General features: G+C 34.6%; 2 protein-coding genes across 4 annotated transcripts in view; one reads left to right on the top strand and one right to left on the bottom strand.

Moving 5' to 3' along the window:
- MACROD2 (mono-ADP ribosylhydrolase 2) overlaps positions 1-22915 on the top strand; it is a 1339842-nt gene that overhangs the window by 78116 nt on the left and 1238811 nt on the right. The window lies entirely within an intron of this gene.
- Positions 9321-22005, bottom strand: FLRT3 (fibronectin leucine rich transmembrane protein 3). Its single transcript, XM_070732605.1, has 3 exons — positions 21815-22005; positions 14813-15552; positions 9321-13619 (listed from the first exon to the last, which is right to left on the bottom strand). The coding sequence occupies exon 3, from the start codon at positions 13565-13567 to the stop codon at positions 11621-11623; it is 1947 nt and encodes a 648-aa protein (XP_070588706.1). The 5' UTR covers positions 13568-13619; positions 14813-15552; positions 21815-22005; the 3' UTR covers positions 9321-11620.

Below are 22915 nucleotides of genomic sequence, written 5' to 3'. Positions count from 1 at the left end.
ACTTTGCTACAAAGCTCAAAGTCTACTGAGCAATAGTACTAACTATCCTGTTGTATGCCAGTGAGACTTGGATTCTATACAGGAGACATGCTAGGCCAGTGATGGCGAACCTATGGCATGGGTGCCACAGTTGGCACACGGAACCATATCTGCTGGCACGTGAGCCGTTGCCCTAGCTCAGCTCCAACATGCATGTGTGTGCCAGCCATCTGATTTTTGGCTCGCATAGAGGCTCTGGGAGGGCATTTTTGGCATCCAGAGAACCTTCAGGAAAATGAGGGAGGGCGTTTTTACCCCCCACAGCTCCAAGGAAGCCTTTGGAGCCTAGGGAGGGCGAAACACATGCCTACTGGGCCCATCAGAAGTTGGGAAACAGGCTATTTCCAGCCTCCAGAGAGCATCTGGGGGGTGGGGGAGGCTGCCCAAGCATTGAATTATGGGTATGGGCACTCGGGCATGTGCTATAGCACGCGCCCATGCTCTTTCAGCACCTGAGGGAAAAAAGGTTCGCCATCACTGTGCTAGGCAATTGAACCACATGACCTGCCTCTGTAGAATTCTGAGGATCTGGTGGTAGGATAAGGTGCCTGATACTGAGGTCCTCTTCAGAGCAGGCCTGTCATCAATTCCCACCCTGCTGATGCAAGCTCAGACATTCCGGGCAGGCCATGTTGCTAGGATGCCAGAGCATCGCATTCCTAAACAGCTCCTCTATGGTGAGCTGTCTAAAGGAAAGTTATCACATGGGGGACAAAGGAAGCATTACAAAGACAATATCGAAAGCCTCCTTCAAGTTCCTCGATGTCGACACTACCTCCTGGAAAACTCTGGCACAAGATCGGCCAACATGGTGCGTGCTGATCCACCAAGGCTGCCAGACATCTGAGGACAGAAGAGCAGTAGAGAAGCGAGCTCTCCGCAAAGCCAGGGCTGCAAAGCCAGATGCTGTGACAATGGTGCCCACAGATGTCTGCCCAACATGTGGCAGAACATTTTGTGCCCTTATAGTCCTTACCAGCCACCTGTGGACACATAGCCCACAACCCATTTGATGTCAATGTCCTCCTCAAACATGACGGACAAACATCACTTGACGGAAGGTTGCAAAAGTTGATCACATGATCCTGTGACACTGTAACCATAATAAATAGGAATCAGTTGCCAGGCATCTGAATTTTGATCACATGACCATGGAGATGCCACTACAGTCATAAGTATGAAAAATGGTCACAAGTCATAAATTATAACTTTGAATAGTTACTAAACAAACTGTTGTAAATTGAGCACTACATTTACTGTGTTTGGCTCTGAGTAATATGCTGTATTAATTCCTATATGGTTCCCAGTCTCAGGGCATGATGAAGCCCATAAGCCTTAAACAGGAGATAATATGCTTTGAACTGAATCATCTGAATCTAGCCATAGGATGAAAGCTCTGAAGTGAAATGCTCACTGGGACTCAGGTTTTTTTTTAAAAAAAGGTTAATGAAAAATAATACCTACAATTCCCTTTCTGTTGTATCATATAATTGGCTGTCACTGCAAGACATAATTATCTGCATTGCCAAAACTGCTCAGATAATATAAAGCAAGCTTAGTTAGAGAGCATCAAAAGAGAATTTACAAAGCTTAGAAGCCCTAGTTTTTGTTTTCATGGGTTTTTTTATTATTGACATTTAGTTGACTTAAGGAACCTTGACTGAAATATATGTTTGTTCATAGACCTTATAACAGCATGGCACAGAACTCTGTGACCAAATTATAGGGCTTGTTTTGCTGTAAATGTAACACATTCCAAATAAAAATGTATATAAACATTTTTTTTAAATCAGAGCAGAAATATAATGAAACTGAACAACTGATGTTGCTAAATGATACCGTCTGTATAATATTACTGATTTGCAGCAGGTCTTTAAGAACCTAGGTGGGCTATTTTTTTATTAGTGTTGCATATTAAATTAAAGAATTGGGAAACAGAATTCTACTTGTAAAGATGGAAAATAAGAGTTAGGAACTTTAAAAACTAGGAAAACTGAAAAAGCATGTAGTGGTGGAGGAAAGACTTTCTTTCAGTGACAGCTAGAAAAATACTCAGAACATTTATCTATCTATCTATCTATCTATCTATCTATCTATCTATCTATCTATCTATCTATCTATCTATCTATCTATCTATCTATCTATCTATTAGATTTGTATGCCGCCCCTCTCCGTAGGCTGCATGGGTAAATATTTTTTTAAAAAAATAACATTATAAAAAATGAAGAACTTTGTAATCATATATTTGTTTTAGGGGATGAAAGTTTTACTGTACTCCACAAAATGATAGAAATAATAAAGGTTGATTTATTCCATGGCTTATAGCTTTTTGATGATTGGCCAGTCAGGGAACAGATATATCCAAGTGCAGGAAAGACTGAAATTAATAAGGTCAGGAATAAGCATCCTGATACTCCACAAAATTATGAGCAAAATGTTTTGTAGATGTTTATTACAATTGAGGCTGGAAAAAACCTCCAGAAAGATGTTGCAATGGGAGAATGGGAGAAAGAGATTTTAAACCTTGGGGCAGTTACCTACAGATGGAATAAGGACATTCTGCAGATGGAATAAGGATGTAATTTTTTATTATCCATAATGAACCTGAACTTGTATTGATGATAGTTTCTATTTGCTTCTTATTTTCTTTTAACATTGCTCTAAGCATCTCTTCACCCATTCCATGTGCTTTATGATCACATCTAATTGTTGTTAACCAAGAGCCATCTCTATTATCAACATATTGATTGTATTTTACCCATGCTGACAAGTAGCTTTAAATGTAACTTTTTCTTTTCTCCCCTCCCTACTGTTAATTCCAAGTTGAAATCGCCTGCTAAAATCACTGTGCCTTCCGCAAAATTGTCTAATTTACGCTTTACATTCATTATAAATTGTTTTGCATTTGCATTGGGGGCATAGATTACTGCTAAAGTTACTGCCTTATTATTTATTTTCCCCTTAATAAATAGCATTCTGCCATCTTTGTCTCTTTTAATATTAATTAACTGAAATAATACTCTTTGGTTAATCAAGATGGCGACTCCTCTGCTTTTTGCTGTCCCTCTCGACTCGTAGACCCGTTGCCACTCGCTATTGGTAACTTATCTGATCTTTTCCTCCCTTTATGAGTTTCTGATAAAAATAAGATATCAGCTCTACTAACCCTAGCCAGCTTCATAATTCTATAACGTTTTTTCTGTGATGAAAGACCATTTACATTTAACGACAATATCACTGTTTCACCCATTTTACATAGTTTTAAGTGTGTTTCCCCCTCCTGCAAAACAGAGCCTGTTGGAAAAATATTTGTTAATTGTCTTGAACCCCCACCCTAGTGCCCCTTCCCTTGCACCCCCCCAAGGGGAGGCAACGAAAAGAATTTTCGTTATCCAAGAGGCACTCCTGAATTTGCGTTCCACCAGAGACCTCCCCCATCTCTCCCCTTTTAATGCAGTAAAGAAAGACCCCCCCTCCTTCCCTCTTTATCCCTTGTTAGTTAGCATAGAGTACACAAAGAAGAAGTTAATTAGTTGAGAACAACAATACCATGTTGGCAGATCGGCTCAGTTCAGTTCATTATTTCTTCTTCTGACGCGTGATTCTTGGTTCTTTTTTTTCCTTTTCTTGGAGTAAATCAAGTTCCTTTTGTAGAGCTGCAATTTTTTCATTTTTTCTTTGTTCTGCTGCGCGAGTTGGTTGGAATGTAAACAGATCATCTTCTCCTCTTCCATCTCTTCCATCTCCTACTGCTGGCTTGCTCTTCGCTGTTGATGCCTGGAAATTTACATTCGAATCGATCCCCAGCTGTTGGAGCAGTTTCTCCCCCTCATCCAGGGATCTTGCCTGGAAAACTTTGGAATCTTTAAAGACAATTATTGTAGCAGGATAACGCCATGTGAAACGGATTCCTCCTTCATATAGCTAGGACGTGATGCCTTTCATTTGGTTTCTCATCTTGAGTGTTTCTGCAGACAAGTCTTTTAAAACGTGTATTGGAGTGGCTTTATAATGTAAGTTTGGAATCTGCTTTAGTTCTCTGAAGATTTCTGCTGCTCTCCTTTCCGAAGTAAATCTTACGATAACATCCTTTTGATCTCCTTGACTCTGAGAACCAAATGCCCAATGTGCTCTTTCATATTCACCTGGATCACATTTAATGTTATTTTCACCAAACCATTGATGAATTGCTTGGATAAGACGTTTACCCTCAGAAAAATCTTGTTTAAATCCTCTCAAGCGCAGATTAGCTCTTCTTTGTCTGTCTTCCAAATTATTTATGCGTAGTTCCTGGCGACTTTTCCCCTCCTCCAGTTTCACAATTCTCTGATCTTGTGTTTTCGACTGCTCTTTTAAATCTGTTACGCCAGCACCAACGGCAGCTATTTCCTTCTGCATCTCTTTGAGTAGCTGCCCCATATTAGCAAATGCCGTTAACAGTGAATCCATTTTTCCCTCCAGATCCGTAGTAGTCGCCATCTTTCCTTTGTTCTCACTTTTTCCCCTACTCACGTTTAGAACTGCAGCTTACTCCTTCTTTGCTTCTTATTTGTAAAGTTTTCAAAAACTCCATTCAATCCGCTCCCCCTCAATCCGCTTTTCACCAAGCTAGAGAGGGTTGTCAGGGGTTAACTTTCACTTTTCCTAATTCACATTAGGGAGCTCTCTGTAGATGCGCCTATCTATTCCGGCGCATGCGCAAATTAAATGCTGGCAAGTAGCTTTGTCTAGTGACTTCACGTAAATGTTAAGAGAGTTAAGACCTGTGGCATTCTGGAAAGTGAAAGCCAAGGCCTAGATAATTTCCCTCCTACCATTAGTTTGAGTTTTGCTCCAAATTGTTATGTATACTAGCAAACCAGTGTTGATTTAGTGAGGATGAGTATTTTCACAGGTTCATTGGAAAACAAGCATCTCTATATTAATTGAATTTGGAAGAAATCTCTTGACTTCTATTGGATTTATCGTTATACAGACTGAAATGTTTCATGCAACTGATTTGTATGCTTTACTCATGATAGGAGACAAATTGGAAACTAAGCTTTTATATTTGCAGTAAAGGACAGGTGAGGCAGTTTTGTACATGAATACTAAGTATTTAGGCTGGGTAAAGCATTTGAATGAGGAGTTGTTGTACAGAGTGTGGGACCATAAACAAAGAGCTGTATAAGGACCCAAAATCATTTCAAGGGTCATAATTTCAGCATAGCATAGCACAACACTTTTTTAAATAACAAAAAGTGGGAATGATTTGGAGAAAATATCTGAGTGACTGACTCCTATCCAAATGCATAAAAAACAATACCTGAATACCACTGAAATGTCTAAAAATTGCCTGGAACACTGTTGCCAGAATTAAGCAGAAAAAGGAATTAATGTTGGCTATACAATTTTTTGTTCAAGACAATGGAATAATTATGAGGAACATGACATTGTTATGCATAAAATTCATTCATAGAATTCCTGAATTAGTTAAGAGAAGGCAGTTGATGTTATCAAAAAGCATTCCCGTGATATGTGAATTGTTCTTCTTAATTCTGATACATCACTGAGCATGCTTATTAGGGACTGTTAAGAGGTGTAATAAAAGTAACATTAGCATGATAATTCTGTATAGTTAGTTTTACTAATTAATGGTGAATGGGTTAGGTTAAAAACAGCTTTATAACAGGTCATAATTTTAATGGGCCAGTGAGTATGGTCAATACACTTTTCCAAAGCGTGAAAGTGCAGTACATTCTTATAAAATGTAATTATTCATTGAAGTTGATTTGTTTTGTCTGGAAATGAGAATTTAATATAGGATTTATAAAAGCAGGAGATATCATCCACATTAAATTGATTTATAGGGACAAAATTTAATGTTCTTACTTTTTTCAGAAATTGTAGCCTAGTCTTTGCTTCAGTGTTTCAGTATGATTCCTATAATAAACTTAGACACATAGAGATCATACCCTTCAGATATATGTAACAAAAATGTATTTACTTCCCAGAAAGCCAGAGATAGCTATTCATTAATGGGCAACTTTAGAGTTAGGAGTAAATTACAGGATGATGTCTAAGGCAACTTTAGAGATAGGAGTAAATCACAGGATGATGTCTAAGGCAGCTGGTTCATAATTACACCTACTAAACTTAAATTATAGTTGGAAGAGCAATACATTTGGAGATTTCACTTATTGTGCCCCCTTGGAACAAGACTAATTGATTACAGTACTTCATATTCTCTGGTGGGATGACAGATATGATCTCTAATTTTAATGGGAAGATAACCCCAAGTGGTGATAATTTTCCTCTAAACTTGTGTCTAGTTTTAAAAGGAAGATAACAAATATAAAAAATGTTGCTAACCAGAACTCCCAGCAAATTATATTCATGTAAAATGGACAAAGGAGAAGGAAAGAAACAATAAAACTTATAAAGTCCATGGTTTATATATTTTCTTAATTGATTAAACTTCCCTAGAAAAGATCTGTAATTTGTATCTTAGTCTAATCACTTTATTCCAAGGTGTACGAGCTAGTAAAACTAAATGAGGAATATGTAAAAAAAAATTCCCCAACCCTGGTTTGATGAGGACAATATAAAAGCTGAATATTCCCTAATTGAACGTTTTAAATTACGTAAGAATAAAGACAAATAAATAAAGATGAAATAAAGTTCTTCAGAAGCAAAAGGGGGAGTATAAAACTACTGAAAAGAGAGAAATGCTCTCTGGGGAAAAAAATCCTCCAAAATCAAAGATATTATACCGTATATTATCATTTTAGTATATTGTCGTTGACCATAGGAGAGAAACTAAGTTACAGGTTCCAATTATGACTTCCATGTGGAAAGTTAGGGTTAAGATTAAATTAAGCAGTGACTGGTGGATATGAATACTAACAGCCCTATTTACAGCTATAAACTGTACATTTAAAATGCTCCCTAAATAGAACAACTTTATTATTATAAAAAGGGAATGATCCAATTATGCCCAATTAGACTATTAAATATTATCTGTAAGCTTTACATCTTTATAAACTCTATACATATACATATTTGCTGGAAATTAGTGGACTGGTTAGAAGAAAAGATCGGGATAAGAAAATCAACTGTGGACCAGTGCTTGATCCAGAACCTCTCATTGAGTAGTGTATGTTCCGCACTATCACTATAAGAATATTCATATGGGATTTTATTGATTTTAGAACAGGCTTCCATAGTTTTCTAGAGAACAGCTACAGTTGAAACCCAAGAGATCTTTTGATGCATGCTTGTTAGCATTCACTAAATTTCTGGCTAAGAATGACATCCAAATAAGTCTTCCTGACCTGGGCTGGTACCTACCGGTACTTCTTATAAGAGATAAAGCAAGGTTGTATTCTAGACCTCTTATTATTTTCTATATTAATGATATGGTAGCAAGACTTGAAAATTAGACCATTATTTACTAAACCTAGCTGGCAGATGATGTAGCTAGTGTTTCTGCTGTTCCTATAAGTTTGAAGGCAGCTCTATAGTCAATTGCGTTCTGCTGCATTGACCATGATTTAATTATTAATAATGAAAACTAAATCTATGGTCTTTTCAAAAAAAGCCTTCTGGACAATAGATAACCAATAAATGGCAATGACATTGAAGAAATTCAGGCTTCAAATAGCTTGCGGTGAGGAAATTGAAACTGGGTAATTTGCTTAGCCTTTTTAATAGAAATGTATCTGGCCAGGCCTGAGGCTGCTTTTCTTAGTCTTTTACTAGATGACCAGGTGGCAGGGATTTCAAACGATGTATCCCGATTCTGGGTCAGAGCTGCATTATTCCCCCTAAAATAAGATCCTGTCTTTTTTTTAAAAAACCTTGAAATAAGTGCTTGGCCTTATTGCCATGCACTCAAAAGTCCGATTGGCCTTATTATTAGGGGATATCTAATTTGGGGGGAAAGGATACCAATAAACTACTTCTTCAAGTGAGGTGATACTGAGCCTTTACTAGGCTTCTCTAACATCCTTTCTTCCAGACACCCTCCCTTTCCCCCCACCTTCTCCTTTTAAATATACACAGACCATTTTCTGTTTTATTTTGCTGTTTTATAATTAGCTGCACAATTGTTTTAATCTTAAGGGCTTTAGCAATTACTAGACTTAATATAAGTTAACATAGCTTTACTTTCTTGTAGCATTTTATAAATTCTAAAATTATTTGTCTATTTATAGTTATCTATCCAAGTTACTTATAGCATTTGAATTATTCATTGTAAAATTCATTGTAATTTTAGGAGATTCTTTTGCATTTTAATTCCTATATTCTTATTTTTTTTACCAATAATAGTTTTATCTTTACCTTATTTTTATTCCATCAATATGGCTTTGTTTTTGTTTCTCTTTTGGAGTAATTTTTAGATTATTAATTTTTTGCTGGTCTATGACCAAATTTCTCAGAGAAGCAAAATTGTTCTGTCCTATGTGGCATTTTATTTAAAAAATATTATTTCCTACTCATTATAATGTATAATATTTGTTACCATTTCAGTCCCTAAATATATGCTTTCAAGAAGAAACAGAGAGTGGATCCCAGTTCTGGATCAGGTTTATTTATTAAGAGCATTTCTACTTTGCTGCAGGGTGTTGACCCACATTCATTGTCATATTTAGGCAGTAGTTCAGGATCTCAGCATCCTCATTGGAATAATATGGAAAAGTGAGAATGTCATAGTGACATTAAGTTTTTCAAAACACCAAATCACCCTGAAAAAGTTACATGTAGATGTGCAAGTGCAGGGGAACAGTATAGAACACTGTGAATCTTTTCTGGCCAATGTATACGACATTGAAATTTTCAGCAGTATCTTCCTAGACCTTCTTCCCAGAAAGGACTGAAGTTACTGCAGAATATTCCATCCAGAGCTGCCTATCCAGAAAGAGAAATGGAAAATAATGAATCATAAGAGTAATAATAGCCTGTATATTAGAAACCTTTAACACTGTTAGGACAGTTTAAAAAGAGGCTGAAGATGTAAGATCATTGATTGTCCCACCAAATTTGTAATGCCACATGTTTTATTTATTGTATTTGTATGCCATTCATTCCAAAACGGACTCAGAGCGGCTACTTACTTACTTAACAGTAATGTTCTACTTACTGTTTCATAAAGAGATGAACAGATACTTTTTCCTATCAATACAGGGACAGTTGATTCCCCTTGAGAATAGTATACACAAATTCTCATGTTCAAGGTTTTTGGGTTCACCTCTGGTTCATATAAGAATTCAATAGCATAGGAAGCAACAGATAGACTCAGGTTAATGCTCAGATCAATACAATTTATTTTTAATACATTTGTATCCAAACTTTCTTCGAGGACAAGAGTGGACCACATTGGGTCCCAAGAGGCCCCCTGGGTTGCAACACAAAAATTTAGTGGCAAATCACTGTATATTGCAGGTTCAGTTTCCAGCAAGGAAAAAAATATCTGTGGAAAACGCCTTACTACCCCTTAAGAAAAAAAAGGACAATCCCCTACCCCTCTTATACCCCCCCCAAAGGTAAATGCAGCCCACTCTGTAAAATAATTTTCTCTCTTGCTCTACAATAATAGCCCTACTAGTGAAGTAGATGGTATTAAAGATAATGACTAGCCAAAAAGCTCAGAAATTGTAATAACAGAAGGACAGATATGAACCTGTCCCACTCAACTTATTTCTTTCTATATATCCTGATTCTTTCATTTTGTAATAAAATGTTCAAAGAATGCTTGTTAAATACTATGCTTTTCTGTAGATACAGATAATCACTCAGATTTGTTCCCGTAATTTTCTTGGTTCAGTGCAGAATGGAAAATTTGAAAGAATTCCATCATGTAGCACTTTTTAAAAACACACCCACACATTCACATGTATGTATGCATGTGTCCTGTACAGAGGATAAGAAGAGCACTTATATTTTCTGTACTTCATTCTATAGTTTATTAAGCTTTAAGACCAATATCTTTCTATACTTAACTTTATATTTGTGAAAACTTAGTTTCCAATTAAAAATGGAATACATCTGACTTTGATAAAGGCACATACAAGATTGGCCAAAGGGTGTAAAATGCACTTTGGTTTTCATTGGGGGAAAACAATTACAGCAACAAAATGTCTTGGGTATTAAAATATAGCTAAGTAAGTGAACATGTCTTCACTTTTATGTCTATTAAGAAATTTCCAACTATGACAATAACGGTCAATATTTTTGATGACAGTTGAAATATGTATGCATCTGTGTTGTATATATTTAACAGGATATTTAGTTAAATTTATGCTTTAGTGAGATTAAAAGAATTATCTCTATTATATAGGTTCTAGAAGGTACATGGGTTTTTAAAAATTTCTTTTCAATTTTAAGACATTTTGCTTTGTGGTTTCCACAGATACAATCATTATTTTAACAATTAGATGCAAGTAGTATGTTTTTGTTGAATGATGACAAGATTGGGACTAAACGTGTGCAAAACATTCTATGCATGAAATAGATGGTTTCAGATGCTCCATATCCAAACTGAAACATGCATATTGGTCCGTGCATAGAATGAATTGGTACAGTTTTATCTAAGAAGTAATTTAAGGGGTGGTGAGGAAACCAAGTCCATAAAGAATTGACCAAAGGGAAAAGAGGGAAAGACTGAGAAGGTTGATCTCATTGTGGAATCTCATTGAGATATTGGCAGCAGCTGCTAAAGGAAGAGAAGGGAGATATTGGAAAATCAGGAAGGTGGGCAGGCCAGTACTGGAAAGGGAACAATGAGAAGAGGGAGTGATGTTCCCCAGCCTTGATTCACTCTCCCTGTCCAGATTTGTCTGAAACAGAACAATTGAAGTGTTCTAAGTTTCGATCCTATTTAATTCTGTCTGGCTTTGAATGGTTTAGCAGAACATCCTACCTACCCAACCCTCTTGTAACACAGTGGTTTTGCTATTTTTTTTTTAAAAAAAAAACGTTTTTCAGACACATCTCTATTTGCATCAATGAAATGTGCTTGAATACATCTGCCTTGTAGTTTTCAACAGCTATTTTATTGTTTATAATTATATAACCAGTATTGCCCTCTACTTTGCTATTTGATTTACTAAATGTTCATTGGTTTAATATACCCAAGATTCTATTTTTATCAATTTTGTAGCCATTTTTAAAAACACCTTTAACGGATACCAAAGTGAATATGGCCTGTGCTTATACTTACAAGGATCTCAAATGCAGCGGTCCTGATTGTTCAACACAGCAAGAAAATTCACTTTCACAGTCAACAAGTCATCTTACTCAGTTGAACACAAAAGTTAAATGGTTTGTAATTTCAATAGTAGGAAGGAAAATACAGTACAAATTACTAAAAAATACTAAAATATAGAATTGTTTTCAGGCATCCTTGCTACATTAATCGCAGCAGTCACCTGAAATTTGAAACTTTTAATAAAAAGTTCTTAAATATAAATTATATGGCAAATGTACAATACATTGCTTATACAGTCTTTTAATCCAGTGTTCTGTAGTATTCCAGCAACCAGTAAAGTTGCCTTCCTTTGTGAGAAAAAGTAATTACCCCAAGTCTTCCATTTTCTTACTATCATGAATGTGAGTGATCTGAATCAGGTATACCACTGTCTCTGTAGCTTCTGTTACTACTGCTTTCACTGTGGTTGTTTTTATATAGATTCATGCCATTAGGTGGAAATATGGTATGTATTACAAATTCCTCTTTAGACACTTGTTCATTGTTCAGAGAGATCATCTGAAAAGAAGTCTCCCTGATTTCTAGGATGGAATTGTCCTTCTTAGTTCCAGCCTCAGCATAGTCATCCTTTCTTCGCCGTCCTTTACTATATGTACAATTTCTTGAGAACAAGGAACCATTTCTGTGGACATACCAGCAGACTAAAGCAAGCAATGCTATAGCTACCAGAGCCACTGCACCTCCTATGATGGCAGCTAAGGGCAAGTTTGAGTTTTTGTATGGTTCTTTCTCTTGTTCATGGTTTAGGGTTGTTGTAGGATTGTACATTCTAAGAGGAGCAGTTTCAGTCTCTATACAGACAGGAGTTTCATCATATAGATAGATGTTACTGGTTTCCATGGGAACCATGCATACACGGTATGGGGAATCTGGTTCAAGTGCAGTGAGCAGGTAGTCATTTCGGTCCCCTGTAACAATGGTTTCAGTTATAGATCCAAACGCTGGGCTGTGACCCATTTTGAGCCAACTAAGTCTCAGAGCAGTCATGGGTAGTGCAACTTTCCAAGAAATGTGAATAGTCTCCGTGCTTACAGATTTTACAACAATGGTAATGATTTCCTGTGCTGGGGAAGCTGTTCTGTAATTTTTATGTGGATTAACAGTCCTTATTTCAGGAGATTTGGTCACAGAAATAGGCCAGTGTCCCTGCACAGGATATAACGTGTTTGGTATTGAAGCAGTAATTTGGATCGTGCTTACAACATCTTCATCTTTGCAATCAAATAGGTCTTTGTTGAGATCTTTGATAGCCATGCCCCGCACTTTTTCTGGTGATTGACACATCAGTCCACGTACATTAACTTTGAGCGGCAGAGTCTGTAGCCAATCACGAACCCATTTCATTTTGCACCCACAGCGCCAAGGGTTGTTGCGAAGAAATAATTGGGTTATATTATCTAGGTCATCAAAGACACCCTGAGGTAAATTACTGAGATTGTTGTTTGACATATCCAATCGATATAATTGTCGTAGATAGGCAAAAGCATTAGGTGGTACACGATTAATATGGTTTTCTTGTAGATAAAGCTTTCTCAGATTTGAGCCCGGCAAATTTATTGGAGCTGATGTAAGAGAATTACGAACTAGTGAGAGTTCAGTTAAATTGACTAGATTTGTGAAGACCTTCTCTCCTAATCCGTGATTGCTTAAGAGATTTCCATCTAAAACTAGACGTTTTAAATTTGTAAGATCTTGAAGGGACAGCTCTGAAATTGTGGAAATACGATTATCATCCAAACGCAGCTCTTCTATTGTTTTAGGCAAGCCCCAGGGAATGGTGCTAAGGTGATTTCGAGAAAGAAAAAGTAGTCTGAGATAAATATTATCCCGGAAGGCTCCATCTTCAATACTAACAGCAGAAACAGAATTATCATCCAAATGCAATTCTTCTAGATAAGGAATTTGTGACAGTGAATCATAAGTAATTGTCCTTATGTTGTTTTCTTGCAAATGCAATTCTTTGACGTATTTTGGAAGATTGATAGGGAATTCATCCAAGCTGTTGTGATATAAATAAATTCTCTCTACTTTTATTAAGGTTTTTAACTCAGAAGGAATTCCAGCATTGTTAATTTGATTGTTCTGAAGGTAAAGAGTTGTAGCATCCCCTGGAATCCCAGTTGGAATAGAAGTCAAGTCACGATCATTGCAGTAAATGAATCCTGCATCACAGCGGCACACAGAAGGGCATGGTTTGGCACTGGCAAAATGAGGTGCCATTTTCAGCAACAGCCCTATCTTTGTCCAAATAAGGATGAAGCTCCAGGTTACACTGATCATGGTCAAGTTGCAGTGAGATTTACACTCAAACAGGTGCTTAATTTTCAGTGACCTAGGAAAGAAAATCAGATTAATAGCAGAATAGAGAGTAAATACTACTTTGAAATAAGACAGAAATTATCTAAAAAATATAGGATGCATATTTTTTCAAGAAAAGGTGCTATTGTATTCTGTAATATGTATGCATGTATGTATAAACACACACACACACACACATATACACACATAGGACTTCTTGAATTATAGTAATGTAAGAATGGGTTTCCTTATACCAAATAACAAAGCAAGGCCATAATTAACAAATTTTATTCTGTTCCTTGTTATTTTATTCTGCTGTGCTTTAGAATTTTATGTTTTCAGAATTTATCCTGTCATTTTGGCAAAAGTCAGAATAATCATCTCGCCCACCCCAGAAATTTTAGAGATCAACTCACAATTCTTTGGAATAGAGTATTAGTTTCACATATCTGAGATGTGGGCTTTAGGATAGTAAATTTGTCACTTATCACATGGATTAAAATTTATAACTTTCAGGAGTGTACATACAAGCGATCATAGAAGTTCTATGTGATCATTATCATTGAAGGTGACACAATAATCAATATACAGCTGAATAAACTTTCATGAGCCATCATGAAATGTGTGCAACTGTCCCATTTGTTTGGCTGAAACATCTCTGCAAACCAAATCCATATTGCCTTCTACTTTGGCCTTGGCCATATGCTGCATACCAACCAGGAATAGTTCAACTTTAGCAACAGCAATGCAGCTTTTATTTATAACAGAGATATGAACATGTATTAAACACCCATTTTGTGGATGATCAGCATACTTATGACTTTTACTAATACAAGTAAATAATGGCCATATATAATGCATTATAATTAGCAGCTCATTTGTTATAAATTAATGCGTTATTTTGTTATACTGTTGTATAAAATTAAGAAGTGAATGAAATTTATTGACATGTTTTTTCCAGACACAATATTAACGCAATAATGTTCCAAACCAAAGTTTCCTATATATTACATAGCTGCTAAGCTAGCTATTTTAGCAAACAGCATTGGTGTACAACTCTTATAGAAACCCAGTTACTTTAATGCTTCTTGCATCTAGGTTTTGTATAGAAGGAAATATTCTTTAATTTTACATGGTAAATCTTTAATCTTTTTCTTGATATTATTTTCCACCATGACAGTGGAGTTTGTACTAATTGCCAAAATAATTTATTATTACTGTTCTTACCTTATTTAAATATATGAGGGAATAGTTTGTGCTTACTAATCCAACGGACATCCAGTTTTCCAGAAAAAAGGTTGACGTGGGAGAAACAAATTGTTTAGTTCTCATAACTGTACTTCTTTTACATCAATACATTAAATGATTCTTCTGGGTAAGAGTATGTTTCCAGGTGAGCTCCATTATATTCAGTAAGTTTTTTCTATGAAGCTTGAACATGGAATCTAAAAACATCCAGTTTCTAAGAGAAAAGTTTTACAGTCCTGTTTCTCTGCTGGAACTAAGAAGAGGGAGAGGATTTTCTTTCTTTTAAGTCTGCACGTGAATAATGTTTTTATTTTGCTGTAACATCCTTAATAAAAATGGCATTCTTTGTAATTCTCAGAAGCTTTTCTGCATTGTATAGCTAGAGGTCAGTTCCATATCAGTAGAATCATTTGTGGTATAAGGCTTAAATTATGATGGCTTCTTCATTAAATCGAGGATCTGTTTTTGGTCCAGAATCATTCTGCTGTAAACCTTAAGAAGCAAGTATTTTCTGATAAATCCATGCTTGCTGGGCTCTGTTTTATTTAGAACATGGTCAGGATTTCCAGTTTAAAGTATTTCTCCATTCTGTCGGTATTTCCAGGTGCTCACTCCTTTTGGCAGCAATTTGATTTTAATTCAGAGGCTTTTCTTCTTGAAGAAATAAAACTTAATGCAAGTAACAAAGAATTTTCTCAGATACTTCACTCAATTCTTCCCTAAAGAAAAAACAAAAATAAATTAGTTACCATCAGATAGAAACTATTAAGGGTCTTTGAACATTGATTTAAAACAAAGATCAATTAAGATATATTGCATGAAGAATCCAACCAAAACATGACTATGAGCTTGAGAGCACAAGGAATCTGCCGAACATGACACGTGACTCTAAAGATGCAGATTAAGGCCAAGGTTCTTGAATGACCTGTATGCTTCTATTTCAAGGAAAAGACAAACACCTGTAGTTTAAATGATTCAAAAGCATTTTTTAAAAAATTCAGTAGCTTTTTGCAATATTGTGCTGGGCTTAATATTTTATCTTGTTGAATTCATTCTAAATTCTTTGGAAAGTTCTTCTTTTGCTGGAAGAAACATCCGGTAAGGTAGAATATTTCTAAAGGGTACAGTTAGGTTGAAAAACACACTACATTTTCTATATCTTGGTGATATTTTAGATTTATTATCAGTATTTTATACCACTTTATTACTTTTTTTTAAGTGAAAAAAATTTCATTTACATTTCTTACTATCTGATTTGTAACAAGCTAGATTGTGATGCTTAGGAAAAAGGATTGCCATTCTGAGAAGAGTTATTTAAATAAAGTTTTTATGTATGCATGTGGGTAGTTACTTTTTCATCTGCAGGTCGTAAGTCTATATGATTAAGACTACAATCTGAAATTAAGACTGCACACTATGAAATAAACTCAAGTCAATTTAATAGGACATTTTAAAAATAATAATGCATACTGAGTTCTCCCATTACAGTTTCAAACTTCTAATCCTAAAATGCTAGGTGATTATGCTGACTAATATTTTTACTATTAGCCATTTTATGCACAGTATAAATATCTGCATGGTTAAAAGACTAGTCAAGCTTTTATAGCTTTTAAAAATATTTCTGCAAAATGTATCAAAATTGCTTAGGTTATAACTTTGAAAATATAATTATGCATGTATTAACCTATTTGATTATTTTAACAATGAACACAACTTCTTAAGATATGCAGATTCATTGTCATTCAGTACATTAAATAAAATATCAGTACAAAATATTTTGGAAAAAATAGTAAAAAAAGATTTAGATTAGCAATTATAAAAGTAGAAAACATTGCTCACTGCACTAGCAAATTGTTTTGATGTTATAATTTACTCAATTTATAATCAGTTTTTAAATCTGTAATCCATTTTTGTTTGTTAATGGACTCTTTTCTTTCAATGTTTTATAATATTTTTGAAAAATAGTTCCAAATAAGATGTGCGTGGAGGGTAATTGCATGTGTACACACACACACACACACACACACACAAAAATAAGGACTACATTTATAGGAAAATTAAAGTTTTGATATAATTAACAAGGAAGACAGATTTAATGAGGTGTCTTTTAAGGAAAACAAGAGAAAAGTATCAAAATATACTGAAGCTGAAGAAAACAAAGCTTGATTTTATGAACATGTCTATTTTCATATGCTTTTAATTTTTCTTCCAGGGTACTGCTTAATAGTCAATCTCTGATGTACTGCCACTATTATATTAATCGTAGTGTTGGATTAAAATGAAGGCAATACAATATAGTTCTTGTATTTATAAATCTTTTTCTCAAAATTATCTGAAAACAAGAAGATAAACCAAAGTAAATCTGCCTAAAGGAAAAAAAGGATTGTTTCAAAAAAGTAGATTCTCACATTTCTCTTAATTAGAAAGAGGTACAGTTTTCTTTACTTTTCCCTTAATCTATTATCCTGGAATTCCAAGAGATCCTTTATGTTTCAAGTTAATGCTGAGAACAATGTTTGCATAATAAAGACAAGTGACCTGTCCAACAGAATAGAAGTTTGCTCCCTTGTTCAGTGCTGCCTTTTTTTCCCTAGTGGTGTCCTTACATATTCTTTGACATCAGGTCATTTATAGCTGAGTTTGCAAGATGAAAAGAGAAATGTCTCCCACTGTTAGCAGACACTGTGGCCAGGTTTTTTTCCTAACATCAAACTGAGGCCTACAAATTTGAAAGGGAACATTAACTTTGAACAAAACAGGAGGAAAATGAAATCCTGGGTGCACTAGTCCACAACAACCCTTTTTATGTTTTTAACTGCATTGCAAAAAAGATGTTTTCTTCTTCTAAGTATTCAGATTAATAGTTCTTACTGCCATATAATTCTAGCTAGACCTATGAGGCAGTAATTAGGAAATTGAATATCTATGTATATTCTAGATAACATATAACTTTATACGTGTGCTCATTATTGATATTCTGATATGGTAGACCGAATTCATTCTAGCTGAAATCCACAGCAATGTTTTGGAAAAACATGTATCTTTTGACTGTCAACATGATAATAAGTAGAATTAACTACCTAGCCGTACAAAACTACTTGTTTTGTGTATCTATTTGATTTATGGTTTAGTGCTTGTAGATTAAGGAAAATGTCTCCTCCTATTTTGTCTTCAGGTATATTAATTCCTATCTGGATTTTGATTAATCATTCTACAGTCAATAGTAAACTTTTCTGGTTATAAAACAGTCTTACCAGGATATTTTAGTTAAACATGACTTAGCAGAATTAAAAATAAAATGCATCAAATTTTGCTTTCTTAAATTCTTATGCAGTTGTTAATAACAACACATTCTCTAATTATACTGCCTGCGAGATTTATACATAGTATTTCAGGGAGCTAGTTCATATATATTGGACAAGGAGGTTAAAATATTCTGCTTGGGGCAAAAGATTGTAAAGCTTTCTTGAGAAGTAATCCTCTATCTTTCTCTTATTCCAGTGATGTTTCTTTTGGTTTATGCAAATAAGCAGCACATAGAGCTATTGTTTCTCCCTAAGATACAAGGATTTGCTCAGTTTTCATTCAATTGTTTTAATAATAAATTCTGATGCCAATGGCTTTCCCAGAATTTTAGACTTATATAAATAATAAAACAATGTGAGTAGAGATATCTTCTATCTCAGCATGTCATTCTAAAAATGATAGAAAAACAATTTCTTATATTAAAAATTGTCTGGTGCAAATAAAAATGATTCTGTTTAGAATTTCAACTTTTCCCAAGTTTGATTATCTTTCAAAAGTTGCTGACTTTAATTTATCCAAATGTTAGAGAACAATTGCCATGATTGGTTATTCTTAAATGTGTTTAATTTTTTATATATTGGTTAATATATACCTAGAACAAACCTTCAACACTTGACACTGACTTGCCAACCTTAAATATTTTTTTCTAGTTCTTCAAACTTTAAATAACATTTACCGTATTCCTACATTATTATATATATTTTAGTTAAGTTTATTTCCCAAAAATTAACTTCTAATGTAACACCACCAGGTTTCTTGTACATATTGGAACACATTTTGTTGGTTTTAGGTTTTAATTTTATATTTATGTCTTCTAATAGTCTAATTGCTTAGATAGTGATTGCAAGAACACTTTTGTAGAAGTAAAATTGTTTGAAATCACGGGAGGTCCATGTGATTAAGATCTGAGAAATAATCAGAACCTGATGCAGTTAAATTAAGTTGGAGTTCAACTTCTGATGCACAAAAAGAAGCACTGCTGTTCAACAAATCCCATTATTTAGTGTGTAGAAATTATAGGTTCTTTCTCTATAGTTTATTTAAATTTTAGGAGAAAAACAAAACCAATTACCTAATAGATTAGTTGTTTAAGTTAATGCACAGTACTTTATATTCCTATAACCTAAAACTGTTGCTATAACTTGAACACAAAAATTCTGCCCGCTGGGGGGTAGCACATACTGCAAGAAAACTCTACACAGCAACTGCAAAGCTCTCTTCTCTTTTTTAATGCAACTGTCTCGTTTCACTGCTTTAATCACAAAGGCTTCTAGTAGGCAGAGTGTGGAAGATTCCAGAGGAACTAGTACATATGGCAAAAAGCATTTATTTCTCATGGTGGCTATTCTGTTACACTAATTTTAGAGGGAGATTGCACTCTAAAAATGCAGTTTGAAGATCTCAATAATAAAAATAAGGTTTGATATCAGCAGATGGCCAGTGTTCCTTAATGGAAAAGATAATAAGAGAGAACTACCGGTAGGAGAAAAGCTGTGAAGGGAAATAAATTGAGGAAATTATTTTCCAATATAATAACTTATGAATATGAATCCACTATTCTAAAGTTTGATATCTGGAATGTTGGAAGCTAAAATATTCAGAAGCTAAAATAGGTATGTTTATTTATTCAGCCCAACATTAACTATATCTAGAAATATACCAGCAATCTTGCTTTCATAGCACATACTAAAACTTTGAAATATAACAGCTAGTCTTTTATCAAGGACTTGTAATTTATATTACTTTGGAACTAGGGTGTCTTATAAAGCTAGGATTGTAGAGATAGATTTAAATAATCAAGTCTGTGTTGGATTCCAAATTATAATTTAGCTTCTCAAATTATATTAAAGAATAATTGCTTTTTAAAAAAATAAGAAAACCATTTTCTTTCTACCACCTTTTAAAACTTTACTATGGCAGTTTTTAATTATCTATTGATTTTGGCATTTTAATAATAGTTAATGCAAAGCATTTAACTTTTAGATGATTTATATGAATATTTAAAACAATCAATGAAACAGGCTTTTCACTCTGATAAATTAAGTAATTAGTCATAGATAATGCTGGTTGTAAGTTCAGTGCTTACCAAATGATTCTCATTTACTGCAATTAAATCAAATTTGAGTGATCCTTCCAAAGTAACAGTTGGAATAAACCTTTTACCTAAAATCTTAAATTTCTTACCGATTTTTAGGTTCAGGGATTTACAAAACATGGGACTGTTTTTTAAGCAAAGTGTTTTCAGTACACTATTTTCCAAGCTCACAACTATACACACAGCTCTTGCACAGATTTAAGCTCTGTATGGGTATGTATATATGTGTGTGTAGCTAGATTGTTCCTTAGTGATTTACATCTACATGAAGCTATTCAGTGTGAATTTATAATAGTTTAGAAAGCCATTTATACTTTTTTCATAGGGAATAATAAGCGAAGCCCAGGACTATGTCTGTCTGCCGAGATTACGGCTCTGTGTGGTTTACTGCTAAATAAAAGAATACTGTATAGTGTAATCAGGATTAAAAGTAATATATTATCAATTTCAATATATTCAATTAATGAAGGACAAAGCTATTACAATTAGACAGTTTTCTGTAAAACCAGTAGCAACTAAGCCTTTTAAAAATATCTTAAATGAATCTGTTGGAATGGTAGGCCATTTAAAAATCCATCTATTTTTTGCATATATGATCTGACATTTTAACTTAAATATAAATACTGTATAATTTTAGAATTATAATCACAATCTGTTCTTACAACATTGAAGACACTGGGTTCCCAGAAAATAAACCATGGCCAAAGCTTTTTATGCAAATTCCTAGACTACTGTTTAGGTTTTTTAAAAATCATGTAGCAATCTTTATTTCACTTTAAAGTATCATCAGTTATTGGCTTAATTTATGTAGCTAGATTTATTGGCTTGTAATGCAGGTCAAATACTTTATGCATCTTTGGCATTTCACTGAAGAAAGATTATTCTATGTGCATATTTGTGTGTTTGTGCATATGGTGTTCATATGCATGTATGCATGTATGCATGCATGCATGCATGCATGTATGTATGTATGTATGTATGTATGTATGTATGTTAAAATCTGCCTTAGGTGTTAGATTGCATCCAATATGGGATTTCAGTAGTAATGCAAGTTTTAAAGTCTAGGTGTAGCTGTTTGTCTATCCTTTTCCAAGAATAATAAAACTTCCAAGAAGACTAAGATGTTGGCTCTTGAACGGAGCACTCATTTTTTAAAGGACTATTGATCACCTTGTTTAGCTGTAAAAATAAGTATTAAGGGAACAAACATGCTTCATATACAGCGTTAGAGATAGCAAGAAAATTTACACACTTAATTTTTGTGTGATCTCTATATTCTTTAGCGTTTTGTTGAACACAACAGCAAAGTCTGCCATTTGATTATTTAAGAACGTTTGTTTCAAACCGCAGAGCTCCAGTTTGAACACAGTTTTTAAACCATCGGCTTTTATTTTTCATTTTTAAAAAGAAAAACTCATAGTTGTAAATGCTCTTTTTGCATTTCATTGTTGTTTTGAAACCGTCTCTGCGCGCTCCTTATTTTTCGTTCCTCATGCAATGTAGTTAAAAGATAATAATCTCTGAATCAAACTTGAATACAAATGATTTTTTTTTAAAAAAAAAGCAGTGAAAATACTTACCAGCAGGCTGCAATAGGGGGAAAAAAAGAAAACACCAACAAATCTAGAAATTCCATTTAGAAACGCAGGACCCTAGTAATTCCAGCATGGGTATATAAAGCCTCTCCGTTTCAGAAACCACAGACAAAAAGCAGCATCAGCAAGCTGTTGTAGGCGCTTTCACTGTGTCAGTTTCCTTCTCCCTCACTAAGAAAGAGCAAGGGGGGGAGAGCATTCCAGTTACGTGCGTGCAGCCCACCTCCAAAGTCTGAAGTTAAGGCTTTCACCTAACAGTGGCTGAGTAAAGAGGTGATGTCATCAGTGGGTATGGCTTTGGCTCTGCTTCAGAAGGCATCCGAATAAGCAGGCAATCCAGAGTGGGCTACAGACACCAGAGGGCGTCAGAGAAGGCAAATCAAGATTTCTGTGCCAAAAAAAGTAAATGAACAGAATTAACTGTTCACCAGGGTTAGCTATGCCTCAAACATTTAAGCCCTCTTCAAACGAGTCCATTTGGCAACATAGATATGCAGATGGGGGGGTTGTTTTGACATGCAGTAGTTGGGGATATTTAGACTGGGCACAATTTGAGACGCATATTGCATTTATTAATTGGTTGCATATATCTGTCATTCCACCATAGGCTTTAAGATCTTGTGTGAAGATTATATAATTTTAAATTGGTGCAGAATTTATCAGCGGCTTTTCTTAATAGCTTCTCAGGTAGTATGCTTTTTTTTTTAAAAAAAAAAGAGAGATAGAAAAAGGTTAGTATTTAGAATTCATTTGAGGAGATATTTGGTACTTTAGTCAGTTTTAATATTTACCATGAAGGAATAAAAGCAGATGAATCTCTTTAAAGATTCGCTAAAAATATTAAGTGGACTTTTTTTTTTTTTTTACTGTGTGTTTGATTTATATCACACATGGAGGTTGAAACTTCACCAGAGGCATTTTTGGAAAGAAATTGTCACGTGACCAACCTTGAAAATGAAAATAAATATTATGGAAGAGCTTTCATGACTTAGTGAAATGCTTGAAAATCGGAAACACTTTCAGCTATCCATGTTTTGTTCATGCTCAGTTCAGACTGCTGATTTCAGACTGTGTAGTCGGAAATTC

The sequence above is a fragment of the Erythrolamprus reginae genome, chromosome 1 (assembly GCF_031021105.1).
Source record: "Erythrolamprus reginae isolate rEryReg1 chromosome 1, rEryReg1.hap1, whole genome shotgun sequence".
In the NCBI taxonomy this organism is placed as follows: Eukaryota; Metazoa; Chordata; class Lepidosauria; order Squamata; family Dipsadidae; genus Erythrolamprus; species Erythrolamprus reginae.
Note: the sequence above shows the minus strand (reverse complement) of the source record. Positions and strands in the feature narration are given on the sequence as shown.